Consider the following 27,021-nt stretch of genomic DNA (forward strand, 5'->3'; position numbering starts at 1 on the left):
CAAATCACTTGTACAACATTGCTTGTTTGGCAAGAGGCAGTAGGGATGGCCTCAAACACAAGTTTCTTTGGCTTTAGAGCCTGCACTTGCCACTACTTGCCTGGGCTACCTCCCATGTCTTCCCTTCAAAGCTCTTGTGGAGCTCCATTCCTGACCATTGCAGTGCTCTGTCCATTTGGCCAAGGTGATTCCTGCCAGATAGGCCTAGCAGAGTGCCCGGTGCTTAACAAATGCTGCAACTCTTTGCATGAGTGGGTGTGTATGTCAGTCTTTAGAAAAGCTAAGAGAGTTTGGGCCAAATGGAGGGTAACACCTCTCATAGATCACCACAGTTTGGGTTGAAAGACTGGAGAGAGGCCGCAGCACAGCCTTGCAGTAGTTTTTCATTAAAACTTTCTTCTATAGCTTTGTGTGTGTGTGTGTAAAGAGCAGCTGTTTTTTTTTTTCTCTTTTTTTGTTTCTTTGTTGAAGGAAATATTTAATTATAGTGTATAAAGCAGTGTTTGTCAACCTTCTGTTCAGAATCATCCCCCTAAGGTGCCTTTTCATATATTTTTTTCTGAATCACCCCCATACCCCAACCCTCATGAAATTTAAATTCCGCAGACATTCTGTTTATGTATTCTTCCCCTGTGGAGGGCTGTATACATTTGTGATATCTAAGATGTTTTTGTTCCCAAGAATCAAATTTCATGTTTCTAGCTCTTATTAATAATTTATGGTCTGAAGTATTTATTCCATTTCAGTAGCTGATAACATGAGAAATGCTTATATAATTACAGAAATGAAAACAAAATACTAGTCATTGATTGACAGCCAGTAATTACTATAAGGATGGCAAAACAATTCTGTTCTAATGAACACGGAATTACAGCTGCTGGGGAATAGCTATTAAATAAATGGAATCTAATGTGTTGGCCCAGGAGACAGGATGGGTGGCGGTGAGGTCTGGGGACACTCGGCCTTGTCACATGGGTCAGCTCCATAGGGCTGGGCTAGTCTCATACCTGTTTGTGCACAAGGAACCACCTCCCAGGACTGTTAGAGCACATGTCCAGGTCAGGAGGCCTTAGTTGCGTTTATGACTTTCTGCTGTGGCTATTAGGCTGCTAGTTTTTTGAGAAGTAGTATTTTTGATATGATTTGATTTTGACTTTTTTATTGTGGATATATCATAAAAACACGTTAACCATTTTTGTACAATTCAATGACATTAAATATCTTCATAATGTTGTGCCACCATCATCACTATTTATTTCTAAAACGTTTTCATCACCCCAAACAGAAATTATATACCCATTAGGCACTAGCTCCTCAATCTTCCTTACCCCCACTCCATCTTTGTTCTTTGTACACTATCAATTTAGAGCTAACAGAGATGACTGAGTGTGGTCATAATAGGAAGATTTCTGGTTCTTTGACCATTATGCTTGTGTTGGTATTGTTGTAGGCCATAAAATACACAAAACCAATATGATTAAAAATATGTTGGGCAGGCTTGTAATACTTCCCAAGAATTTAGGTTTCGCTAAATGGTAGACAAGTGACTACTACTACACTGTGTATTGTATTGTATTGTATTGTATTGTATTGTATTGTATTGTATTGTATTGTATCGTATTGTATTGTATTTTTTGAGATGGAGTCTCACTCTGTTACCCAGGCTGGAGTGCAATGGCGCAATGCTGGCTCACTGCAACCTCCGCCTCCTGGATTCAAGTGATTCTCCTGCCTCAGCCTCCCAAGTAGCTGGGATTACAGGCACCCGCCATCACTCCTGGCTAATTTTTGTACTGTTAGTAGAGACAGGATTTCACCATGTTGGCCAGTCTGGTCTTGAACTCCTGACCTCAGATGATCCACCTGCCTTGGCCTCCCAAAGTGCTGTGATTACAGATGTGAGCCACTGCACCCGGCCATGACAACTACACTGGATCTTCATTTTTAAAAAGTCCCATTATAGAGGTCTATAATAAAGGAATTAAAGTCGTCTGAGAAGAAAGTAAGGGACTGTCTTGTTTAAAAACATTATTTACTATGTTGCATGATATGATTTAAAAATGTTTAAAGAGTTGAAATTTTGAAACCGTGTCTATCAAGCATGCAGCTGTGCAGCTTAGCAAATATGGATGACATTCAGATGCCATTTCCAGCCATTTGGAGCCTGCTGGGCTGAAGCGGACCAGTGCCTCCTACTTCGTCCCTATCCACAGTTCTCTCCCTCTTGGAGAGCAGGACGTGGAATCTTAGGTTATTCCTGGGTTTGCCTTTGAGCTTGGTTTTGGTGAGAAGCAGGTGTTGATGCTGAGCCTGCTGGGGAGAGCCATAACTCAAGCACAGCCTTTAAAGTAATAGTTTGGTTTAGCATTGAGCAGTGGCTTATATCCCTGGCCGTACAAGAGGCTCACCTGTGGAGCCCTGACCAACACCAATGCCAGGTCCACTCACATGCCCAGGTCAATCATGTGCTGGAAGTGAGATCCAAGGGGTGAGGAGGGGCAGTGGTTTAAGGCTTCGCTGTGATGATTCTCCTCTGTGGACAGGCCTAGGAACCCTGAGCCTGTCAGTCAGGGCCTGGGATGCCGGCCATCAGGTAATCACAGGACACAGATTATGTGGCCTTTGCATGGGCTCAGCAGCGAGTCCCCTCAGGTACGTGTTTCTAGACACAGAGTCTTCATGGTTGGTGAAATTTTAGTAAGGAAGTTCAGTAAATTGAGGGTTTTTAAAGTTAAAATTCTAAAAGTGTTGAAATCCTAAGTAGAAGTACAGAATTAATATACTAGCATGTACTCTTATTGTTTTACATAACATCCAAAAACCTATTTCTGATTTTTACAAAGGACTGATTTTTGAAGGGTTGTATATTAATAAGGCACGTTTGTGGAATCATGTCGGAAACCTCAGACTGCAGATAGAAATACCTAGTCAAAGCTTGCTGCCTAGTGCCAGACACTTCATAATACACCCCCGCGGGGGCTTTCGAGTAATGTTACCTTGGAACTGGGAGTTTTGGAGGTCTTTGGGTTAAACCCTTGTGTCTCTCAGATGATACCATTGAAGTCCATAGAGGTTAATTAGCATAACAGCATCAAGAACAGCCAACCATCAGCCACGTGCTGTGCTAATACATCAGCATATTTCATCCTAACCATAAGGGATCCAGGTTGGGCTTGTCTTCCATCTTATGACTGCGTAAGCTACATAGTTTTTGGAAGTAGGAAATGGTGGAGATTACATGCAAACCAGCTTCTCCGTGGGTTTAAGTCCCGTGAGTTTTCTTGATGTGGTACTGTCCTAGAAGCAAAAATCAGGGGAACTATTCTGGTACCTTTTCTTTTCTCATGCCCTGGAAACTCATGTGTCTTCTCCCAGCTACGTGTGCCCCATCCTTTAAGGTATGTTTCTTGTCAGCCTCTCCATGAATCCTCCTCTAATTACTCAGGCTAATATCAGCCGCACCCTTCTCTGAATCTGGGTGTTTATGAGCTCCATTCCACTCTGCTTGGGCTTAATTACTCATCTCTACACCTTGTGTCCATTGTCTCTGTCACCTGGTAAGCAGGGATGTCAGTCAGGGACAGATGCCCTAAGTGTATGTGTCCTGCATGGGCCGTCACTAGGCCAGGAGGAGCTGCTTTTCCCAGGTTCATTGGCCAAGCCCTTGTCACTGACTCGGTGTCACCCCAGGTCCCAGTGGGAAGAGCCAGAGTGAGTGTGAACACATGAGCGTGAATGAGACAGTCCAGCCACTGCTGACCCTGCTGCAGAGTCCATTTCTGGTTCATTCCACCTGTGGCTCTGACCTGTTTTGGAGAGGCTGTGTGCTTCCACTGGTATTTCGTTGGATGTAAGTCTTAGAAGATCATTATAGAATAGATCATTAAAATGACTGTTTTTCTTTCCATAGAGAACCTAGAAGTCTGCCAAAAATTTTTAGAGGTTCAAAACTTGCTAATCTGTTATACTTTCCTTCATTCCTTTGGTGTCTCCTTATCTAAAATATGGGGGACTGTAGAACGGGAAAGACTGGGAGAGGGTGAGGAGCATAGGTGTAACTGAGGCTGCTACAGCCCAGCAGTAATGAAGCACCTGTTTCTGTACAGGTGGCTGATGAGGGCTTCTTTTAAATCTTTAGCATGGGAATCTTGGATATAAACTTTGCTGCTGTTGGGAAGATGAATGAATAGGCCAGAAACAAACCAGTCTTCTGTGTGTATTAGATGGGAGAAGATGCAGAGAGCTTAGCTACATAATGTCCTGCTGGGAAGAAAGGTCTATCAGAAAGAAGCACATCAATGTCAATGATTCTGTTTGGAAGGCCTGGGGAGGAGGGAGGGGAGACAGGCCCTCCCTCCTTTGAGAGTTACTAAGAGTTAAGCTTGTAAGTGTTAGGGGAGAATATTAGGTCTGATTTATTTAACAACTTTTTTGGGGGACCTTTTTTAGAAAATGGTCATTCTAAGGTAGAGAGAGGGTAGTAATTTAAGACTGCTTTAGAAAAATTTGCATTGCAAATGCTGCTAAATGTCAGCAAGGGACTCAAAACTTTGACACCTTGTTGGAGCTCTTTGTGCTGATTAAATTCTTGTCTCCAGCCTAGAATTGGCAGCTTATTCTCCTTAATTTTCATGCTGTAATAGGTATTGAAAGAGTATTTCTTTGACAGTAGCCCTTGGGGAAAACTGGACTGGAGCTTGTTATTTAGGGCAGACAATTAAGTGGAAAAGAATAATAACTAGACTCCAAGGTCTTCATTTAGTTCCAAGAATGTCAACAATATCAACCTCTTTTTAATACTTACTGCGGGCTCTGGTGAATAATGGAAATTAGGGGTAGACAAATCCAGTTCAGAGTTAAGAAGAATGAATTTTAATGGTCTGATTAAAAGTAATTGAAATCCCTTCTTTAAGATGAATTAGCCCTTCCCAGAAGATAAGGGGTGAGTGATACTAATAGTTTTGTTTTGTTTTTCTCTCTGGAGATTACTTTGATTTTAGAACTCACTGCACATTTTCAGAGCTCCTGTGTTCTAATTGAAGAAAGCAGTGCCTGTCTTGGTGCTTAGTGATGGGCTCATGGAAGAACTGATTGTACCCTACAGTATCCCCATCTTCATTCCCAATGTGCAAATCACAGATCATTCCTCCCAAAACAAAATAAAACCCTAGTTACCACTGATATTTGCTTATAGCAGAATGTTGCCCTGTGGTAAGGTAAGTTTCTTTAATGTTTCATACCATTCATTTATTTTTTTTCTGTACTTTTGGTAGAAATAAATAGGAATTATTTCCAGTCACATTCTCAAATGGCAAAATATCTTATTGAATGGCAACAGAAAAGTATTTTCTTTATACTGCTTCTGTAAAAGAAAATGAAGTCAAGAGTGGGAAGACAGACAAGCCAAAATACTCACACATCAGTGAGAGGAATCTTGCGTTTCATGGTGGAACTCTGTGGCCTCAAATATGCAAGTGGACACTTGGTTTTTGAAACCAAAGCCTTGTCTCATACATAAAAAGGGCTGGTTTGTGGTAAAAGTTGTAATATATCTATAGTTATAATAATGCTTTAAAAAACTGCATTTAAAATACTTAGACCTGAACTAGATAACTCCCTTAAACAGGATTATATCTCTGTGCCCATTTACAGAACACATGCAACCTTAATTTCACTGTCATATAGAAAAAGGAAGAATGGATGAGAGATTGATTAAAAGATTACACAGAGCAGCAATATTTAAGAGCTGTTTGTGCAAAAAGCCAGATGATTTTGCCAGGAAGAGATCGTGTTTCAACTTCATCAATGGCATTTTGGTATCTTTGGCTGGAGGACAGGACATGAACAAGCAGGCAAATAACTAATTTGGTATCGGATCCTTGTATGTATCTCCAATGTGCAAGAAAACATTTTTAAAAATTTTAAACATTTTTAAAAAATCAAGTCTAGCTCTGTTTGTAGAATGAATATTTATTTATTTTATATGTAAGGACTTCTCTTAAATGTAAGGCATGTTTAACTTACAGAAAATTGATAGGTTTCAAGTCAAAGCCTTCAGATGGTAGCAAAAGGTTCAGAGACAAAGGAGCCCAGATGGTCTGGGCAGGAAGCTGAAGGGCCAGAGGGTTGGCTGGAGGTGTAGTGGGGACCCTGGGCCCTGTCCCAAGCAAGAGGGAACCAGAAGGTGTTCCAGCTTCAGCTGAAGTATTTCATGCCTTGGAAAAGTCATTGGTAAGAACATCTATTACGGATTTGAAAAGGAGTGGGCATCAAAGGCGGGAGACCAGCCAGGACCCGCAGTTGCTATTGTCCAGGAGAGATCATGGTATTTGAACCTGGGGCAGTAGTGGAGAGGAAGAGAAGACCTGTCTCAGAGGAACAATTAAGGGAATTGGGTGACTCACTGAAGGTGGAGGATGAGGAAAGGGAAGGAGTCTGGAATAGCAGATTCCAAACTTTTCTGGTTGGAGACCTACAGGAAAAAAAAAAAATTATATAAGATGAAAATAAGAGCAATATTTCCCTTAATGAGTGCAGTGTACTCCATTTTCTGTTCTATTTCATTTATTGAAAAATATGCATTACTGGTCTTATTAGACTGATTTTTACAACTTTCTAGTGGTATTTGAAAATGCAGGTATACAGTGAGCTCCAGTGTCTAGCCTGGGTGACTGGGTGATGTGTCCTGTTAACAGGGTCCCTTAGGACCTACTGAGGTAGGCAGGATGAGGAGTATCTAGTGCTGAGGGGGAAGGGAAGTCAAAACCCTTCAGTCCTGCTTCCAGCAAAGCATCTGGGAGTTAGCCGTTGTCTGTGAGGCTTCCTTTTAACAGTTGGTTGCAGTAAAGGGCTACCAGCTTTAAAAAGGAAGGGAAGAAGAAAAGGGAAGTAAAGAAGGGAGGAAGAGATGGAGGAAGGGAAAAAGAAGAGAAAGGATTAAAAACCATGGGCTTAGCATGCTGAGACAGAATTGCAAATGGACCCTGGGCCCAGGAGTTGCTCGATCCAGGCCACCTTCCACATTGCTGCTAGATTTCTTATTGTAAAAACAGAGCAAGGAGGAGTTTTGGTTTGGAGTAAGATGGAGTAAGTACACAGGACCCTGTCTTTCCCAATGAATTCAACTATAAAACCTATAAAGACAACTATTCAATTGTCTTTCCCAATAAATTCAAGGATAAAATAACTCAGAGCAACTATTTGAAGACTCTGAAGAGTAAATGGTAGGAAGCAGATTGGGGAAGAAGACTAGAACTTGAAATATTGAACTGACAGTGCTTTTAACATTTTTCTTCTGGTATTCTCTGGTCTGGACTCAAATTAGTGCAAAACCCAAAAGTGGACTTGGGTGTGGACAGAGAGAATTCAAGATCTTTCTATTTCTGGCTTGAGTAGGAGGAGTCTCACATGTTTCTCACTCTGTTATCTTGCCCCCTCTCCCCCAGGTAATCCCATGGTGAGAACAGCAGGGGCATATGGGCACCTAAAACTCTGAGGAGTGGGGTGGAAACTCACTCACAGAAGTCTGGTTTTTCCTTCTCTGTTTTTCTGCTTGGCCCCAGTTGTGGCTAGCTATAGTCATGGAAATTAAGTGGCTGAACAAGTTAAATAATGCTCCAGCTCTCTGGCTGAAGGACTAAGAAGGGGGAGCCTCAGCTGGGTGTGGTGGTTCAAGCCTGTAATCCCAGCACTTTGGGAGGCTGAGGCAGGTGGATAACTTGAGGTCAGCAGTTTGAGACCAGCCTGGCCAACCGGACAAAATCCCATCTCTACTAAAAATACAAAAAAAAAAAAAAAAAAAATTAGCCAGGCATGGTGGTGCACATCTGTAATTCCAGCTACTTGGGAGGCTGAGGTACCAGAATCACTTGAACTGGGGAGGCAGAGTTTGTAGTGAACTGAGATGGCACCACTGCACTCCAGCCTGGGCGACAGAGCAGAGTCTGTCTCAAAAAAAAAAAAAAAAAAGGTGGTGGAGGGAGCCTCAGGGAACCTAAAAGTATCAGGAATATAATGGAGAAGGAGAAGCTCAGGAACATGAAAGTTTTACGTGAACCCCTGGGCTCCACACAGACTGCATGCATGAATCTGACCCTAAACAGCATAGCAATGACTTTGAGAACTGAACAAGATAGATACTGCCCAGGCCCCAGACTGTTGACTTTGTAGTACACATACAGAGCTGAACCAAATGGCACGGCAAGGGCTCTGAAAACTGAACTGATATCAGAGCCACAGAAGACAGGTCAGAACTTGTGACTCAAACTGAACCAGGTTAATTGCCTGCTTAAACAAAAATGTCAACATTTTCTGTAATATTTAAACAAAACCCAGAGTTTCATAACATTATTTTAAAAATATCCAGGAGATAAGCCAAAATTACTTGGCATGCAATGAACTAGGAAAATCCCAACTTGCATGGGAAAAGATAGATCACCACCCATGGGCCAAGTTGATACAGATACTGGATTTTTCAGTTTTTAATGCAGCCATTATGAAAATGCTTCAGGAAGTAAGAGTGAACATTCCTGAAATGAATAGAAAGATGGAAAGTCTCAGTAAGAAATAGAAGATATAAAGAACCCAATGGAAAATTTAGAAACGAAATTTACAATGAAAGATACAATAACCAAAGTAAAAAGCTTACCAGATGGGCTCGGTAGCAGATTGGAAATGATAGACCTTAAATAAGACACATTAGTACTTATATTAAATATGACTGGTCTAATCACAGTAATTAAAAGACAGACATTAATGAATAAATGAAACAAGACCCAACTAAATGCTGCTTACAAGAAACCCACTTATAATGCTATAGGTGGTTTAAAAGCAAAAGGATGCAGGAAGAAAAACATGCAAACACTAATCAAAAGAAGGTGAAGTGACTATATTAATTATTAGAAGAAGTAGGCTTCAGAGCAAAGAAAATAATTAGAGGTAAAGCAGACATTATAATGACAAAAGAATCAGGTCACCCAGAAAACTAGAGCTTCAAAATTCATAAAGCAAAAACAGAAATAGAAAAACTTCTGTTGTAGTTGGAGACTTCAATACTTCTTTTTTGGTAATCAATAGAATTGACAGACTGAAAATCAGCAAGGCTATAAAGGAACTGAATGGCACCATCAACCAAATAGTTCTAATTGACATCTTTAGAAAACACTACCCAACTACAGAGAATACATATTACTTTCAAATATGCATAAAACATTCACCAATATAAATCATATCATGGGTCATAAAATAAACCATAACCAATTTAAAATAATTGAAATAATGTAATTTCTGACTGGAATAAAATTAAACTGGAAATCAGTAACGGAAGGAGAACATGAATATGTCCAAACTCTTAGAAATTAACACACTTCTAAATAATCCATGTGTTGAGGAATTCTCAATGGAAGTTAGCAAACGTTTTGTACTAAATGAAAATACAACACATCAGATTTGTGGGATGTGGTTGAAGCAATGCATGAGGGAAATTTCTACCATTACCTGCATATATTAGAAAAGAGGGAAATAATAATATAAGCACCCACCTTAAGAAACTAGAGTAAGAAAAGTAAAATAAAACCAAATAAGTAGAAGGAAGAAAATAATAAAAGTAGAAATTGATGAAGTTGAAAGCGGAGAAAAAAATAGAGAAAATCAATGAAACAAAAAGCTGATTCTGTGAAAAGAAAAATAAAATTGACCAACAAGAATGACAAATGAAAAAAGAGAAGATATGCATTGCTAACATTAGGAATGAAAGGGGATTAAACTTCACTTAAATGAATTATGACAGAATACTATGAACAACTCTCAGCACATAAAATTGATACATTAGATGAAATGGATCAATTCCTTAAATGGATCATTTCCTTAAAAACCACAAACTACCAAAACCCACCCAAGATGAAATGATAACCTGACTAGCCCCATTACTGTAACTATTAAAGAAATTTAATTTGCAGTTAACCTTCTTAACAAAATATCTCCAGCCCCAAACAGTTGCCTGGTGAATTCCACCAAACATTTAAAGATGAAATAAAACCAATTTTACAAAATCTCTTCCAGAAAACAGAAGAGGAGGAAACACTTCCCAATTCATTTTATGAGGTCAGTATTACCATGGTATGAAAACCAGACATAAAATACACTGAACAATATTTATTATGAACAAAGATGCAAAAAATCCTCAACAAATATTAGTAAATCAAATCCAGCAATATATGAAAAGAGTAATATGCCATGGTCAAAAAGGATGCAAGACTCATTGAGTATTTGAAATTCAGTTAGTATAACCTACTGCATTAACAATCTGAAGAAGAAAAAACACAATCATATCAGTTGATGTAGAAGAAGCATTTGACAAAATTCATTCATTCATGATTTACAAAAAGCTCTTAGCAGACTAGAAATTGGAGAAACTTTCTCATCTTGATAAAAGACAATTTACAAAAACATATGTCTAACATCATAATTAATAGTAAATGATTATTAATGCTTTCTCCCTAATATTAGGAACAAGGCAAGGGTGTTCACTCTCACCATGCCCATTGAATATTATACTGAAAGTCTTCACTAGTGCAATAGGGATGGGAAGAGGGATATAGATTGGGAAGGAAGAAATAAAATTGTTCTTTTTCACAAACAGCATTATTGTCTATGTACAAAATTCCAGGAAATCTACAAAAACAAAACAAAAAATCAAACACTCCTAGAATTAATGTTTAACAAAGTTATAGGATATAAGGCCAATATACAAATTCAATTTTGTTTCTATATACTAACAATAAACAATTAGGAATGGAAAGGTTTTTAAAACACCGTTTGTAATAGCTCCAAAGAATGTGAACTACTTATAATTTTGGCAAAAAATACCATCCCAAACAGACATATATTGCGTCTATAGTTGAAAACTCTAGAACACTGATAAAAGCAATCTGCGAAGATGTATAATAAATAGACATAACAGGTTTATAGGTTAGAAGATTCAGCAGAGTAAAGATGTCAGTTCTCTTAGAATTTATAGATTAACATTATTTCCAGAAAGATTTTGTTGTTGTTGTTGATTTAGACAAGCTGCTTCCAGAATTTGTATTAAAAGGCAAAAGAACAAGAATGGCTGAACCAATTTTGAAAAAGAAGAACGAATAGGAAGAATCATACTACCTGATTTTAACATTTACTCTAAAGCTATGGTGATCCAGATTGTGTGGCATTGGCAAAGGGTTGGACAGACCAATGGAACAGAAACAGACCCGTACAAACACAACCAGTTGATTTTTGGCAAATTTGCCAAAGCAATGAAATAGAAAAAGGACAGTCTCTTTAACAAATGGCATTAGTTGGACATATGAAAAAAAAATGAACCTCAATCTATGCTTCTTTGTACAACAGTTATCTCAAATTGGATCATACAGCTACATATAAAGAGGAGAAACTACACATTTTTAGAAGAACACATAAGAGAAAATCTTTGTGACTTCTAGTTAGGCAAGGAGTTCTCCCACCACTTCTCATGACCCACAGCTGGGTAAGGTTAGCCTGGAGAGCTTGCTCCCTGTTTTCTGTTTTTGAGAGTTGTTCAGCGTGTGCTTCTGTTCATTGGAGGCACTGTTCTAATTCATTCCTCACCACACCCCTGCAAAATAGATAGTATGGTATAGCTGTGTCATTTTTGAGATGAAGAAACTGAAGCACAGAAAGATGAATAAATATACCTTGAGTGTAATAAGTTCCATGAGTGGCAGAACAGGAAATGCTCTCTTCCTAGACCTGTGGTGCCATCTACCTCTGTGTTCTGATAGACAGTCTCAGCCTCCACATTCTTTTTGAAAACACAAATCGTGAATTTTCATGGCTCCTGTGACCCAGACGTGTGTTTTCAGGGCATCTGTTTTGTTCTTCTGTGTGGGTTTTATTCTCAGGCCCACGTTTGAGGTTGGTGGGTTTTTGCTGCTCGTAGTGCAATATTAACCCACATGAATCTATTTAGCGCCATCTTGTGTCTGGAGCGGTTTACAGGCGGGATTGCTTTAGTAGTAGCGGGTAGGTACAAAAAAGATGTAGTGGGAAAGATTTGATTACCAAAATATGAAAAATTAGCGTGATTGGACACTTGAATTCCATTAGACATGAACTTTGTAGTGATGCACCTCTTCCAGTATGATCCAGTTAATAGCATGTTGCGGGGAACAGATCAAGTCAGCTTTTAAACCTTAGTTTGCCTTCTCCCATTGTAATAGTGTCCTGGCTTCTTGGGCACTTGGCCAGTACCAGAGGCCCTGAGCTCTTAGGGTGGAGGCCTTCAGTCCCAGCTTCTCAGCCTTGTGGAGAGTCTTCCCCGTGGATATACCTTCCAGAAGGCTAAAGAGTCTACCTTCTTTCTCCCTGTGTGGTTAGCTGATTTAAAGGAAGGTGCCAAAATGTACCTCAGGATTGGCCTTTTCAGCAGCGGGACTCAGAATGGGAAAAGGACAGTGGAGCAAACTCCCCTTCCATGGAGACTTGCCAGTTTGTTTGGGAAGGGAAGGAGGGAAGAAATGGGAAAAAATAGGGCAGAATGTGCCGAATTCTTGGAGCTCTTCCATGAGGTAGGGGCTGCATCTTTCTGCAGGAGGGTGGGGGTGGTGGTGCTAAGAAAGGATGCACTAGTAAAAAAATTCTAAAAACAAAAGCATGTAACACCTCACATTATTCAGTCTTATTTTTGTTCTTTTTTTTTTTTTAACATATTTTACTTTTCCATTACAGAAGTAATCGATGCTCATATTAGAAAGCTGGGAAAATAGAAAAAATAGGAAAAATACATCCAAAGAATATATACTCAATCACAATGGTTAATATTTTATGGATTTCCTTTTCTTCTTTGTGTGCATGAAGATTTGAGTGTTATAACTGGGCACGGTGGCTTATGCCTGTAATCCCTGCACTTTGGGATTCCAAGGCTGGTGGATCACTTGAGCCCAGGAGTTTGAAACCAGCCTGGATAACAGAAGGAGACCCTGTCTCTACAGAAAAAAAAAAAAAAAAAATAGCTTGGTGTGGTGGCATGTGTCTGTGGTCCCAGCTACTCAGGAGGCTGAGATGGGAGGATCATTTGAGCCTGGGCGGTTAAGGCTGCAGTGAGCCATGATGGCACCACTGCTCCAACCTGGGCGACAGAGTGAGACCGTGTCTCAACTAAAAGAAGATTTGAGTGTTTAATAATGTGATGTTGCTTTTTACTTATTTTATTTAATTATGTGATGTTGCTTTTTACTTATACTTGCTTTTTACTTATTTTATGAGAAACATTTTACAAGTTAGGACATAGCTTTGGTAAATGACTGTGTACGCTGAGTTCTAGGACCATGATAGGTATTTGTGTTTTAGTTATTATTTTGGTATATTAAATAATGCTTCGGTGAACACCTTTGCTTCCTTTTTTATTTTGTTTAAACTTAGAGCTATTTCCTTAGAATAGGTTTCCCAAATCATGATGACTGGGAAAGGGCTTGAAGAGGACTTCGAGGCTCTTAGTATAAACACATACGTGCTCACCCACCCTGGCTCGAAGTGGGCTCTGCTACTTAGGCAGTGATGGAGATTTTGGTCACATCCCTTCACTTCTCAGAGCCTCAGTTTTTTCTTCTTCCAAATGGAGGTAAAAATACCCACTGCATATGGCTTTTCTATTAATAATACCTATAAAGTCCCTCTGGAGAACTTGGCACACAGTGAGTGCTAAATACATGGTAACTTTACAAAATAATTATAGTTCTAGATAGCCTTATTACAGGTTTCTACCGGTTTGCCCTACCACCAGCAATGCATGAAGTTATTTAACCTCTCTAGTGTTTGATACATAATCATTTCTTTTTAAAATACCTTTGCCAATTTGAGTGAAAACACTACCTTATTATTATTTTAATTTGCATTTGTTTTATTATAGTGAGAGTGAAAAATTTTGCATGCTATTATAAACAAGTTTGTTGTCTCTCATATAAAATGCCTTTTTTCTATTGGCATTTAATATTTTCTTACTAGTTTGTATTAACTATTTAAAGAAATTATTCTTTAACATATTTGTTGTCATAGATCCACTTATCTAGTATAATTTTATATCAAACTTTCGTATGCTGCATTCAAATGCTGCATACAGATTTCTCATTAGGATGAGAAATGTGATTATCATTGTAATCTCTTTGTAATAAATTCTGTGAATTTTTTTATTGTATCTATAATTTTACTTGCAAATTATGACAATATGTATTTCCAACAATTTTGTATCTTATTATTTTTCATATCTTATTAAATTTGCCTGAAATTCTATAGCAGTGTTAAATAATCCATGGGTTTAATGAGCATCATTTAAAAATTATTTCTGATTAGTAGGAATATCTCTAGTGTTTTACCATTAAATAGAATATGAATCTGTTATTTCTCAAAATATACTGCTTATTGTGTCAAGGATATGTCCAAATAATTTTTAAAATTTTTGAGTTCTTACATATTTAGGAGCATATTTTTTCTCAGAATAATGTGGTATTCTTTTTCTTTTTTCTTTTTTTTTTTTTTTCATTCAGACAGAGTTTTGCTCTATCACCCAGACTGGAGTGCAGTGGCGCGATCTTGGCTCACTGCAACCTCCGCCTCCTGGGTTCAAGCAATTTTCCTGCCTCAGCCTCCTGAGTATCTGGGATTACAGGTGTGCACCAACACACCCATCTAATTTTTGTGTTTTTAGTAGAGACAAGGTTTTGCCATGTTGGTCAGGCTGGTCTTGAACTCCTCACCTCATGTGATCCACCTGCCTTGGCCTCCCAAAGTGTTGGGATTACAGGCGTGAGCCACTGTGCCCAGCCACTAATGTGGTTTTCTTATTTGATCTTCCGTTGGATAGGATGCATTTTCTAATATTACATATATATTTGCGTACTTAGAATTTGTGTTTACTGTTTTCTGTTTTGCTCTTTCTAATCAACATATTTCATGTAGAATGTTTCCTACAACCCACATATAAACTTTGTGTGTGTTTGTAATGCATAAAAAAAAATGTAAGAAAATACATCAATATTTTAAGAATGGTTATCTTTAATTTATGGGAACATGAATTATTTTCACTTTATTCTTCTGTATTTTTCTAATTTTCTAAAATAAGCTGTCCTACTGTTACCAGCATAAAAAATGTTGTTTAGAAAAATGTCAGTGCCCTGACAATTAGTTATGGGTGAAATATGATTAGGAGCTTAGATGTGATTGGTGGAATCCTTCTTCCTTTAGGGCATGTAACTTCTGTTTGTTCATTATCTATCAGTCAGATTATTTTGATAATAATGGAGTTGAAAAACTGAGTTTAATGTTTACTTAAAAAACATAGCTAGTGTTTTCTGTTTGGAGAATAATGATAGTATATGGTGACTATATTTTCCTAAACTAAGAATTTAGGATTTGGTATGTGATGAATGTGTGATATCATGTATTTTCATGATACCTGATGTTTTTACTTGAAAATCTTTAAAGGGAATTACTCATAATATTTAACTATGCATTTATTGCTGACCTATTGGAATAAAATTGGATTAACCCAGGATGATCCCACACAGAATCTAAGACTTGCTGACCACAGACTGGGGCACTGGACAGGTTGCTTTTGGAAACTTCGTTTGTCCTTGTGGCCCCAGTGGGAGGCCACAACCCAGACACCATCTCATGAATATCTTTGTCCTGTCTGGGACTACACACAGATATAGAAACAGAAAAACATGCATTTATACATCAAGGCACACAGAAACAACAATCACTGGATTGGTGCCTTAATTGCATCTTCCGGGAGCCTGGAATAGCCCTTGTTTCTTCTAGTGTTCGACACTTTCTCTCTGAAATGAGATTTAGTTAATTTCAGAGCTCAGGAATTCTCCTCAGATTTGATTCTTAACATACTGTGTACTTAAAGTATGAAAATCTTGATCAGCATTATGATCACTGAAGATTATATTTCTATATACATCTATAATGTCTCCTTTTTCTCTTGTTTTCTGTAGCTTTGGGCCAGATTATGTTGTATGTGGATGGAATGAATGGAGTAATAAACCACAATGAAACCATTCAGTGGCTGTACGCTCTCATTGGGTCAAAGGTAAGGGGAAGTTATGGTTGACTGTTTTGTTCACTTGTCATATCACTTGCCTTTCTTTTCTCTCTGAGTCAGTTTTGCAGAAAGAAATTTTATTCAGCTTTGTTCAAGCCGTTACAGTATAAATGAGGATTACTACTCTACAGATTTTAAGATACACTTAAATTGCAAATAGCTCATGAAATTTTAATGCATTTCTCTTTTCTCTTCTCTTAAGCTTTAATCAAGTGCCTTTGGAATCTTCAGTTTTTAATATTTAATCAAACGTTATACCATAGGGCCGGGCATGGTGGCTCACACCTGTAATCCCAGCACTTGGCAAGGCCAAAGCGGGTGGATCACGAGATCGAGACCAGCCTGGCCAACATGGTGAAACCCTGTCTCTACTAAAAATATAAAAATTAGCTGGGCATGGTGGCACGCGCCTGTAGTCCCAGCTGCTCGGGAGGCTGAGACAGGAGAATCACTTGAACCCGGGAGGCAGAGGTTGCAGTGAGCTGAGATCATGCCACTGCACTCCAGCCTGGGTGATGGAGCAAGACTCTGTCTCAAAAAAGAAAAAAAAAAGTTATACCATAGATGTAAGATCTGTGAACCATCTGTATTTCGTGTTCATCTGTACATATATATTTATATGTTGTACATATGTATATGCATATTCCTATATGGATAAAGAATCCGAGATTACCTTTCAGCTCTAACATCAATTATAAAAGTAATCAATGTTTATTACAGATTTGCCAGGCACCAAACTAGGTATTTTATTTTATTTTATTTATTGAGACAGAGTCTTATACTCTGTTGCCAGGCTGGAGTGCAGTAGCATGATCTCAGCTCCCTGCAACCTCCACCTCCTGAGTTCGAGCAAATTCCATGCCTGTCTCCCAAGTAGGTGGGATTAAAGGCATGACCCACCACCCTGGGCTAATTTTTGTATTTTTAATAGAGACAAAGTTTCACCATGTTGGCCAGTCTGGTCTTGAACTCCTGGCCTCAAATGATCCACCTGCCTTGGCATCTCAAAGTGCTGGGGTTACAGGTGGGAGCCACCACATTCGGCCCATACTAGGTGTTTTATAAGCGTGATCTCATTTAATCCTCATGAGGCCACTATCAGGTAAGTAATATAATTCCCATTTGGTAGTTGAGGAAATACTGCTTGATTATGAAAGCCTAGCTGGTTTCCCCATGCATTTTGGCACATCACCACCAGCCACGCCTTGGCTGCCAGGTCCCTGAGGTCTCTGGAGGTCCTGCCAAGGAAGCAGATCTACTCCGTCACTTCAGGTGCGCCGAAAGCTGGGCAAGCCTCTGGCATAGTCTTCTCTGGTTTCTGCCGGGGTGTGGAGGAGCATGTGTTAGGGACCTGACTGCAGGGGGATTTGGGAGAAGTAGTAAAAGGGACCCTGTCCTGAGCAGGTGCAGATGCACCAAGGTTAAAGTGCTGTATGGGTGGCACGTTATGGAGATCAGAGTGGCTGTAGTGGGCAACATGGTCAGATGGAGTGGGGGATCTTGAGGGCCTGGATACAGAATTTGAACCTGAATTAAACAGGTCACAGAATCAGCATAGCTTTGTAGGGTCCCTGAAAAGCGTATTGGATTAATCTGTTCTCACACCGCTAATAAAGACATACCTGAGACTGGGTAATTTATAAAGGAAAGAGGTTTAATGGACTCACAGTTCCACATGGCTGGGGAGGCCTCAAAATCATGGCGGAAGGCGGAGGAGGAGCAAAGGCACATCTTACATGGTGGCAGGCAAGAGAGTGTGTACAGGGGAACCACCCTTTATAAAACCATCAGATCTCAGAAGACTTATTCACTATCATGAGAAAAGCATGGGAAAAACCCACCCTCATGATTCGCTTACCTCCCACTGGGTCCCTCCCATGACATGTGGGAATTATTACAATTCAAGGTGAGATTTGGGTGGGGACAGAGAACCAAACCATATCACATGTGGTCTGCCCAGACTGTCCCCCATCCCTGTGTTCACTGCCCACCCCCACTAGAGTGAGCCTTTCCAGGCTGCTGTTCACAGTGCTGTGCTCTGCTGGGGAGTCCATCCCCTGGCCCTGCTCCTGGAGTCACCTGCCTCCCAAGGATTCTGCTGTCCTTTGGGAGCGCTCAGCCCTGGTTTGATTTGGGGAGGAGTATGGTTCTAGTTTTAGGCTGTATCTCCTTCTCAGGCTTCTCAGAATCCTGGTGATTGTGTCCTTGTGTGGTTGGAAGGGCTTTTTCTCTGTGGCTGGCACTGGCATGCGAATCCCTATGGGGTCCCATATCCGTGGGTGACCCTCACATCTTGCCCTCAGGTTTTCTTTTTCTAGTACTTATTGATGAGAGAATTTTTCCCCATTTCAGATTAGAAACAGCTATGCTTTCCCTCAGAAGATTGAAAATCTTTAAAAAAAAATGTTTGGCTTTGTTTTCTATGGAAAATGGAAGTGACTCTGTTTTGAAACTGATGTAGGTGACCTTGGACACTGAGTGAAATGCTGGGCTTTCTAGGTTGCTTCAGCCAGACCGAGGGAAGATTTATATCTCATATCCTGTTTCAGTTTTTTCTCCTTTTTCCTTGCTTGTGCTGGGAAGCCTCCCTAACTTTCATGTTCATTTGGAACCTGCTCCCTCCCCAAGGCACTCTGAATGGTCTCAAGGACATAAAAGCTAGGGAGATGGGAAGAGATTTTGCAAGAAAGATTGACTTTTTGTACATGACACAGCTGAATTAAGATATCTTTATGGTTTTATGATGGCCATGATAAAACACCAACAACTTGCCCTATTTCTAAAAGGAAATAAAACCTAACATGCTTACAATAGAAAAACTGACAGTCTGTTAGCTCATCACCAGACAGAGAATAGAGTGAGGGCAAGGTTAGGGAAGGTGGGATGGGTATGGGGAAGAATCACTGTGAGCAGGGAGAGATTACATAGAGAATGCTGTGGTCTGAATGTGCCCCCCTAAATTTTTGTGTTGTAAACGTGATCCCCAATGCAACAGTGTCAAGAGGTGTTTAGGTCATGAAAGCTCTGCTGTCATGAATGGATTAATGTCATTATAAGAAGGATTTGTGGAAGGAGTGCATTTGCTCTCTTTTGATTCTCTGCCATGTGAGGGCACAACCTTCCTGCCCTCCAGGAGATACAGCAACAGGCACCATCTTGGATGCAGAGAGACTGGGCCCTCACAGTCAGTGCCTTGATCTGGGACTTCCCAGCCTCCAGAACTGTGAGAAATAAATTTCTGTTCTTCATAAATTACCCAGTCTCAGGTATTTCTCTTTATAGCAGCACAAATAGACTAAGAGAGGAAAGGCACAAAGAAAAGAAGAGGGAGAGATAGAAAAGAGGGAGGAGAAGGACCACGGAGGAGGAAAAGAAGAAGAGCAGCAGAGAAAAAAAAAAAAAAACAGAAATAACAGAAATGCATGCCATGGCTCAGAGTCTCTGGTGTGGCAACAGCATCATATTGATATTACTTTGGAATCATTCTGTAAGGAAAATAAACAATCAGGAAAGAATAAACACACAGGAAAATCTTTATTGCATTTCTAAATAACATGGAAAAATTATAAAATTAAAAAGTTTCAAAAATACATTTGTAGGAATTGTGCTTTCCCAGCCTCCCCATCCTACACGGTGCACTCAGTGTGTGCTTCCTCAGTGGTGGTTCAGGACTCTGGGCTGCCTCTTCAGGGCCTCTGTCTAAGGTGGCACACTCACCTCCTCCCTAGCCATTTGGGCCATCAGCACTGGATCGGTGTGGATTTCTGTCTCCATCTTTTATTTTCCCAAAGGAAGGTCTAGAATAGTCTCTGGCTCCTGTGTTCTGCACTGTGCTGGTCATAATGAGGACAAGAGAGTGGAGCCAAGAGTCAGCCTGTGCCTTGGAGTTCACTGTGTTGTTGGAAAGGAGAATTCTGGGGAACAGTGATGCCACAGCCCATCCCACTAACTGTGATGTCACATGAAGGTCTCCTGCCCCCCTGCAGGGTGTGCTGTGTTCTAGGCGAGTTGCTGAAAGTTAACAAAGGCAGTAGCTGCCAAGTTTATTTCCAGTCTACATAGTTCTAATGAGATCACCTCTTATTTACAAAACCAATAGAGTGTCTGCTGATACTCTTCCCTCACCCCCATCTGAATAATGAGAAATTGAAAAGAACAACAGATACATCAACCCAAGACCCTTAGATTTAGAGAAGGAGGCCTCAGTCTCCTCCTTAAACATACAGTTTGGTCAATACAGCTGCAATGGGTTTTCCCCAATTCAAATTAAGAAATCAGCAAAGCCAGGGGCCCTAGCATTTCCTTTTGACAAAGAGTCAGATTTATCTTAACCTGGAAAGGTTATCTTGACATCCAGTTGCCTTTGCCTTATACAGTCACAGAGTTGATAAAGGAAGTACTGGAGCAGAAACATCTTGTCATTGTGTTTTCATAATTCATCATTTTTCTTCCATGAAAGGCAACAAGATGTGATTTTGCAGCCTGCCAGAGGCTCGTTATGCAATGCATATTTGCAGATATTTGAGACTCATAGCCAGGGGAGAAAATAATGCATTCGTAGCCAAATAATGACTTTTTAAAAGAAAGAAAAAAGTGTTTTCAATAAAGTGTTTCTTTCTATTTACAAGAGCCAATCTTTAAACTCTCCAGTCAGAGGTAAGAGGCAGATGCCAGGCCCATGACTTATCACAGGATGTGGATTTTTTTCTCTTCATACATCTGGAATTCTAATTAATTGGAGTAAGATGATTCAGTCTATACAGCATGGCCCTTTGTCACCCAGCACAGAGAGTCTGTCTCTTTATCTCTATGGATCCTCTTTTGGCCCAAGGGGAAGGCCTCAGGGCCCTGAGCCTGGCAAACTCTCACCTCCTTGCTGCCTCTTAGGGGTGCCTCAGGGCCCTGGCATGGAAGCTTCCCTGTCTGCATTGCTCTCCAGGTTAGCTTGCCTTGCTCTAAGTTCCCATCAACCCCATTGGATCTCATCCTTCCATCTGTGCCCCATATTGCTGATCACAGGTCTCCAGACTTCCTTTCTACTTGTGTGAGGGTGTGCAGGCCTCCCTACTCCTATGTAGCCCTATCTGGAGGAGCCCTGGCCAAGGCCCCCCTTGCATGCACGTACACACACATACATACATGCTCGTGCTCGTGTGCTCTCTCTTTCTCTGTCATATACATTAGAGAACCTATGTGCCCACCCGCCAGCCACCCCACCCCCAACACTGGGGACATTGCTGAAAGTTTGTTTAGGACTGCAAAATGAAGAAAAAAAAAGTAACGTGGTGTGTAGAATGGAGTGGTGGAGGAGGGGAAATTGACAGGGATGGGAAAGCTGGGTGGGAAGGGTTAGCTCAGTATCACAGCTGTGAGGTGAGAGTAGCAGTGGAAACAGAATAATGAAAAAATAGAGACATTTTGAGGACTAGCCTTCTAGGAGGAGATTTCTAGATATAGGAAAATAAAAGGAATCAAAGGTTGGGGGTCACAGTTTGACTCTGCAGCTAGAAATATGGCAGTGCCAATGGCAGTAGAAGAGTTGGACATTGGGGTTTGTTGGCAAGAAAACTCTGGACACACTGGTTTGGAGATGAAGGAAATATTCCCAAAGAGAGCTAAGTGCCATGGAGCCTGGTGCTCCATGTGCCCCAGGAGATACTGGCTGATGGGCAAGGAGAGGAGATTCGGTGAGCCCTCTGGTCTTGGAGCCACTGGCATGTCACTGTTGTGTGATCTGCTCAGATGACCCAAATATGGGGGTGAGAGCTGAAGACCTTTGTAAGTTACGTAATGTAAATAATAGAATCCTAGCCTTGAAGAGATGGCAATGTCATGTTAAAGGTGTTCCTGACATCATCAGTCCCATTCCTCATACTTCTAGAGGCAGAGGGATCATCAAATCATTTGCCTAGGTTGCCCAGGAATACTGTTGCATGCTGGAATTGGTGGAAAGCCTTCCTTTTTGGGACATGCATTACCTGTCATTAACCAAATGCTTGTGCATTGTTTTGTTGAACAAGACACTCTGACTTGCTGTGGAAGCTCATTGAGTATTTACAGGCAGTTACCATGTGAACCCTGTCCAAGCTAAACTTGATGGCTACTACAGATGGTACTCAGGGATATAATTTTCAGCTCCTCATCATACTGGTTACCAACTCTTCTGTTCATGTAGTACAAAGAATAGTAATATGGTAGCTGGGATACGATATCATTCTTCCACAAATCCCACCTCTGATATATTACATCTTTTAGCAGCAGCCCTGGGTGTTGCCTCAGTTTGAACCGATAATCCACTAAGCCTTCCGGATTTTTGTCACACATTTTTATCTGCCAGTTTCTTCCATTCTGCGTGTCTGTGATTGATTGATTCACGTTTAAATTCAGGGCCTTGCATTTTCCCCCCATTGATTGTGGGCCAGAGTTCCAGCCTCAAGATAATTAAGAGTTCTGTTTTGCTTCCTTCTCTTATTAACTGTTAGTGCTAATTTTATTTAACAAAAAATGAATAAGCAGATCTTCCATGCCATTGATGAAAATGTCTACTGGGACAGAGACAAGGAATGCATAAACCAGTGCAGCCTGCAGGTTGACACTGATCAGTCAGGGCATTTTAGGGTCATTGTGCAATTAGTGGGAAGCTGTTGAACTCTGACCATCCAGCTGTGTTTCTTCATTGGGGTCACAAGGCCTTCCTGGAATCAAGATATGCTGCATCTGACAGTCAGTGCCAGAGCTTTGGGGTCACACACGCCTGCACCATCCTTGGGGTGGGTTGCTTTTTCATCTACAAAATGGGAGTGATAATAGTGAAGAAGACGTAAAACACTAAGCAAGAGGAGATGCCCAGTATGGTTTCCTGACCCTGCCCTAGGAGTACAGGGTTTTATTCTTTTCCCTTCTCCTCCCCTACCTTGTTGACCTTCCCTGTGGCTTAAGGCTTTTGTCTCAAAGAGGAGAAGCCTCTGGCTGGGGTTTCCCGCCTTTTCACAGTGCTGGCTGCTCCCTTCCTCCTTTAGGGTTGTTGCTGTTCTGCCTGCTGTGTGGCTGTGCACCGCCAGGCCTGCACTATTGGGAAAGTTTCTTAGGTCCCAGCCCTGCCCCCAGCTTCTTTGTGAGTGCCGTGGAGAGCAGCCTACTGGTGGCTGCCAAATCCCTTTGTGTCTGCAGTTCCAAGGGGTTTATGCTCTCATGGTAGCCCACAGTTGACATTTGACAATTTGCTAAAACTATTGTCTGAGGTTTTATTGTTTAATTATTATTATTATTATTATTACTATTACTATTATTATTATTTTGAGATGGAGTCTCACTCTGTCACCCAGGCTGGAGTATAGTGACACAGTCTCGGCTCACTGCAGCCTCAACAGCCCAGGCTCAAGCAATCCTCCTACCTCAGCCTCCTGAGTAGCTGGGACCACAGGGAACACACCACCACACCCAGCTAATTTTCTGTGTTTTGAATGGAGATGGGGTTTCACCATGTTGCCCAGTCTGGTCTCAAACTCCTGAGCTTAAGTGATTCTCCCATCTTGGCCTCCCAAAGTGCTAAGAATACAGGCGTGAGCCAGCATGCCCAGCCTGAGTTTTTCCTGCTGCTTTGTATAAAAGGCTTCATTTTCCTCCCCTACCCTGCCTCAGATGATAGTCCATTGCTGGCCTCTCACCCTTTCTGGGTGGATAGAACACTCTCCCTCCCTAGATTTCAGGCTACTTGGTTTTCCTGCAACCCCAGGTATATCATGGGCTCAAGAAAAGTTATGGTGTGAAAGATTGTTTGTCTCTCTCTAATTATTAGGTTGGGAGTGACACTCGACATCTTTCCAGCTGGAAGCCAGAAGTCCAATTGTTAATATTATAAAAACACTGTGAATATACTGCAATAGCATAAGATGTACTCAGCCAGCAAATTCTATATGGTCCAGGCAAAGGGAGTTACTAGAACATTATAGTTAGTTCCTTGAATTGCACTATTGTCTGAAATCCATCCTTGATATTGGATGTTGTGTTTATAATTCCCACATTAATTGAATTGAAATATATTTCACTAATAGAAATTCAATTAAGACTATTTTTTTTATAATTCAGTTAATGATAACAGATTAAAGAAAAAATATGGCAACTGGGCATGGTGGCCTGTAGTCCCAGCTATCGGGAGGCTGAGACAGGAAGATCCCTGGATCCCAGTTCATGATCAGCTTGAATAACACATAGACCCCTTCTCAAAAAACTAAAATAGCTAAAGTTTACTGGTATAATATGGAAATCTTGATAATAAAAAATAACTTTTTAAAACATTTACTGAATTTTTTGTGATTACAAAAATAACATACTGTCTTTGTATAAAACTTTAGAAATACAAAAAAAGTAAAATAAAAATTACCTAGAAACACTACCACATAAAGATCATCATTTTTTGGTACCTTTTCTTCTGATTTTTAAAATTTTTCTTACAAAATTAACTCTGAGTATATTATAAGCATTTCCTTTGTTACTACAAAATTTTTAAACTACAATATTTAATGCCTACATAATATACAGTCATATGAATGTACTATTATTCATTCGACTTTTCTCATCTTGTTAATCGAATTGTTTCCAATGCTGTGCTGTGTTTAAAGAGTTTTGTTTCTAATGGCATAAAAATATGTTTAGTGAATGAGGTTGTGTTTGAATTTTTGCATGTTTATCAACATTATATTAGATGAGATTTCTAAAATTCCATGGGTTTTAATGGCATAGTCATGTAATATTTGTGTTGGAGTCATTGTGGGTATAAAGTGCCAGCTTCTTCATTAGGGCTGTTGCTCTTCTACCGGCCACTTGGCTGTGCATACCCAGAACACTCATTCTCACTGATTTGATATGTTAGAGTCCCCCATGTGAGAATAATCTCAGTAGGAGAAAAAAGGGGAAAAAGCAAGTTTTACTAGTTATTGTTTTAGGAAGACCTCCGAGTGAGAGAGAAGTGATTCAGGCCAGGCCTCAAAGAGGGCAGCAGGCTGAGGGGGCCCCACTGTCCAGACAGGTCTCCAGACACAGGGCTAAACAGCAGTTTCTCCCATTCACTCTGAGATGATCATCTTCAGGGAGCTGATTGTGGTTCCTCAATTCTTAAGAGGCTTGCTGATAAACCAGAATTTTAACTTGCAAAGACATTATTCTTGTGAACGCAAGAAGCAGAAACTAAGGGTGCACCTTTGACTCTTCTGCCCCTGTAGCCCAGGGCAACCAGCTGAGTTTTAGCAGTTGGAGGAAGAGTAGAAGTGGGTGGCTCTAATCTGGAAGAACATTTAGGAAAATGCAGAAACACCGAAGTAGGCAGCATGCTGTTCCTTCCAGAGAGATGTTCTACCCTTTTCTAGGAGAGTTGGATGAGCAAGGGTACCAGAAGCAGCACAGGCTTCTGGGAGCCTGCAGGGTTCTGCCACTGTCTACTCTAGCCCCCATCTGCCAGCCCTTCTCCCCCTACTCCAAAGAGATGTGAGCTGCCTGCCACACTCTTCTAACAGCACATTTGCGAAACCTGGGTTTTAGCTGTTCATTTTCATGTTTCCAGGGCTGGTTATTTACTTAAGAGAGTTCTTTCACCTTTATTGTTACTCAGAAGATAATATTTGTCACATTTTCCCAAGGCTTAAGTTTTTGCACCAGAGTGAAAGATGGGAACCTCCATAGTATAGTGGAAAGAATCAGATTGACCTGGGTTTTTCTTAAACTTCTTCCAGAAATGGGCTATGCGACAAGTTACATAGCCTCCTTAGAATGTGAAGTTTTGTATTTGAAAATGGGAATGCTGCCAACTGGAAAAGTACCCAATCTTGTTGATTTCCCTCAACCACGAATTTCATTCTGCATATACTATCAAGATGCTCCTTCGGGCAATATCTTAGTGCAGGGATTTTGGTATTCCTTAGTAAACAATAAAAGATGTGCATGTTACTTTTTTTTTTTTTTGAGACAGAGTCTCACTGTCGCCCAGGCTGGAGTGCAGTGGCACGATCTCGGCTCACTGCAACCTCCGCCTCCTGGCTTCAAGCGATTCTCCTGCCTCAGCCACCTGAGTAGCTGGGATTACAGGCATGCACCACCATGCCCAGCTAATTTTTGTGTTTTTAGTAGAGACAGATTCCACCATGTTGGTCAGGCTGAACTCCTGACCTCGTGATCCTCCCACCTTGGGCCCGCAAAGTGCTGGGATTACAGACATGAGCCACCGTGCCTGGCTGCGTGTTACATTTTGTCAATTATTCATAATTACCTTGAATATCTGAAGAGAAAGTTAGCCAAGTGGATGTTTTCTGACTCTTGTCCACTTTTATTAATGGTTCTTTAAAGAAGCTCTTACTGACAAAGCCAGTCCCCAAAAATGGGGGTCTTTCCCTGATTGGTGCTGTGAAGCCAATACACAAAACCAAAAGTGAGCACCAAGCAGTACAGGCTTTATTCGATGGCCATGGAATTGAGAAGTGGAAGCGTGGTTCACAAATCAGCTCCTCAGTTCGAGAGAGTGGGGAAGTCACAGATACAGGGCATCTTTAATGAAGGGGTTGGGGCATTAAAAGCAAGGGAAGGAATAGTCATGTCTTTTCTGGAGATGGTGGGGGGAACTTCTCAAACTGGAATGCCACTTTTCTTTTTGTCCTTTTATGGTTTCTTCTCGTTGTCATGGTGATTATCAACTGTCAGGGTGCTGGTGGAAGTGTCCTTTTGCATGAGAGTTAGATGATAATGAAGTTAGAAACTCTTCAGAGGCCAAGTGAGCGGCCACCCTGGATCCCAGCAGTCAGAGCCAGTTTAGTCAGGAGGGGGAACTTCTGACCTCAGGCATCGTATTTCCCAAAGGTAACCAGAGTTAAGGTAGGATAGAAATTCACTTGGTCATGTAGGCGATTTCCGGG

At 40.7% G+C, this 27,021-nt stretch overlaps 1 protein-coding gene across 15 annotated transcripts in view; it reads left to right on the forward strand.

Moving 5' to 3' along the window:
* FHOD3 (formin homology 2 domain containing 3) overlaps positions 1-27,021 on the forward strand; it is a 482,704-nt gene that overhangs the window by 263,485 nt on the left and 192,198 nt on the right. For all 15 annotated transcript variants that reach the window (XM_063597250.1, XM_055102327.2, XM_063597253.1 and 12 more), the window contains one exon: positions 16,014-16,108. In XM_063597250.1, the coding sequence (XP_063453320.1) occupies positions 16,014-16,108 (95 nt within the window). The remainder of the gene's footprint in view (positions 1-16,013; positions 16,109-27,021) is intronic.

The sequence above is a fragment of the Pan paniscus genome, chromosome 17 (genome assembly GCF_029289425.2).
Source record: "Pan paniscus chromosome 17, NHGRI_mPanPan1-v2.0_pri, whole genome shotgun sequence".
NCBI lineage: Eukaryota > Metazoa > Chordata > Mammalia > Primates > Hominidae > Pan > Pan paniscus.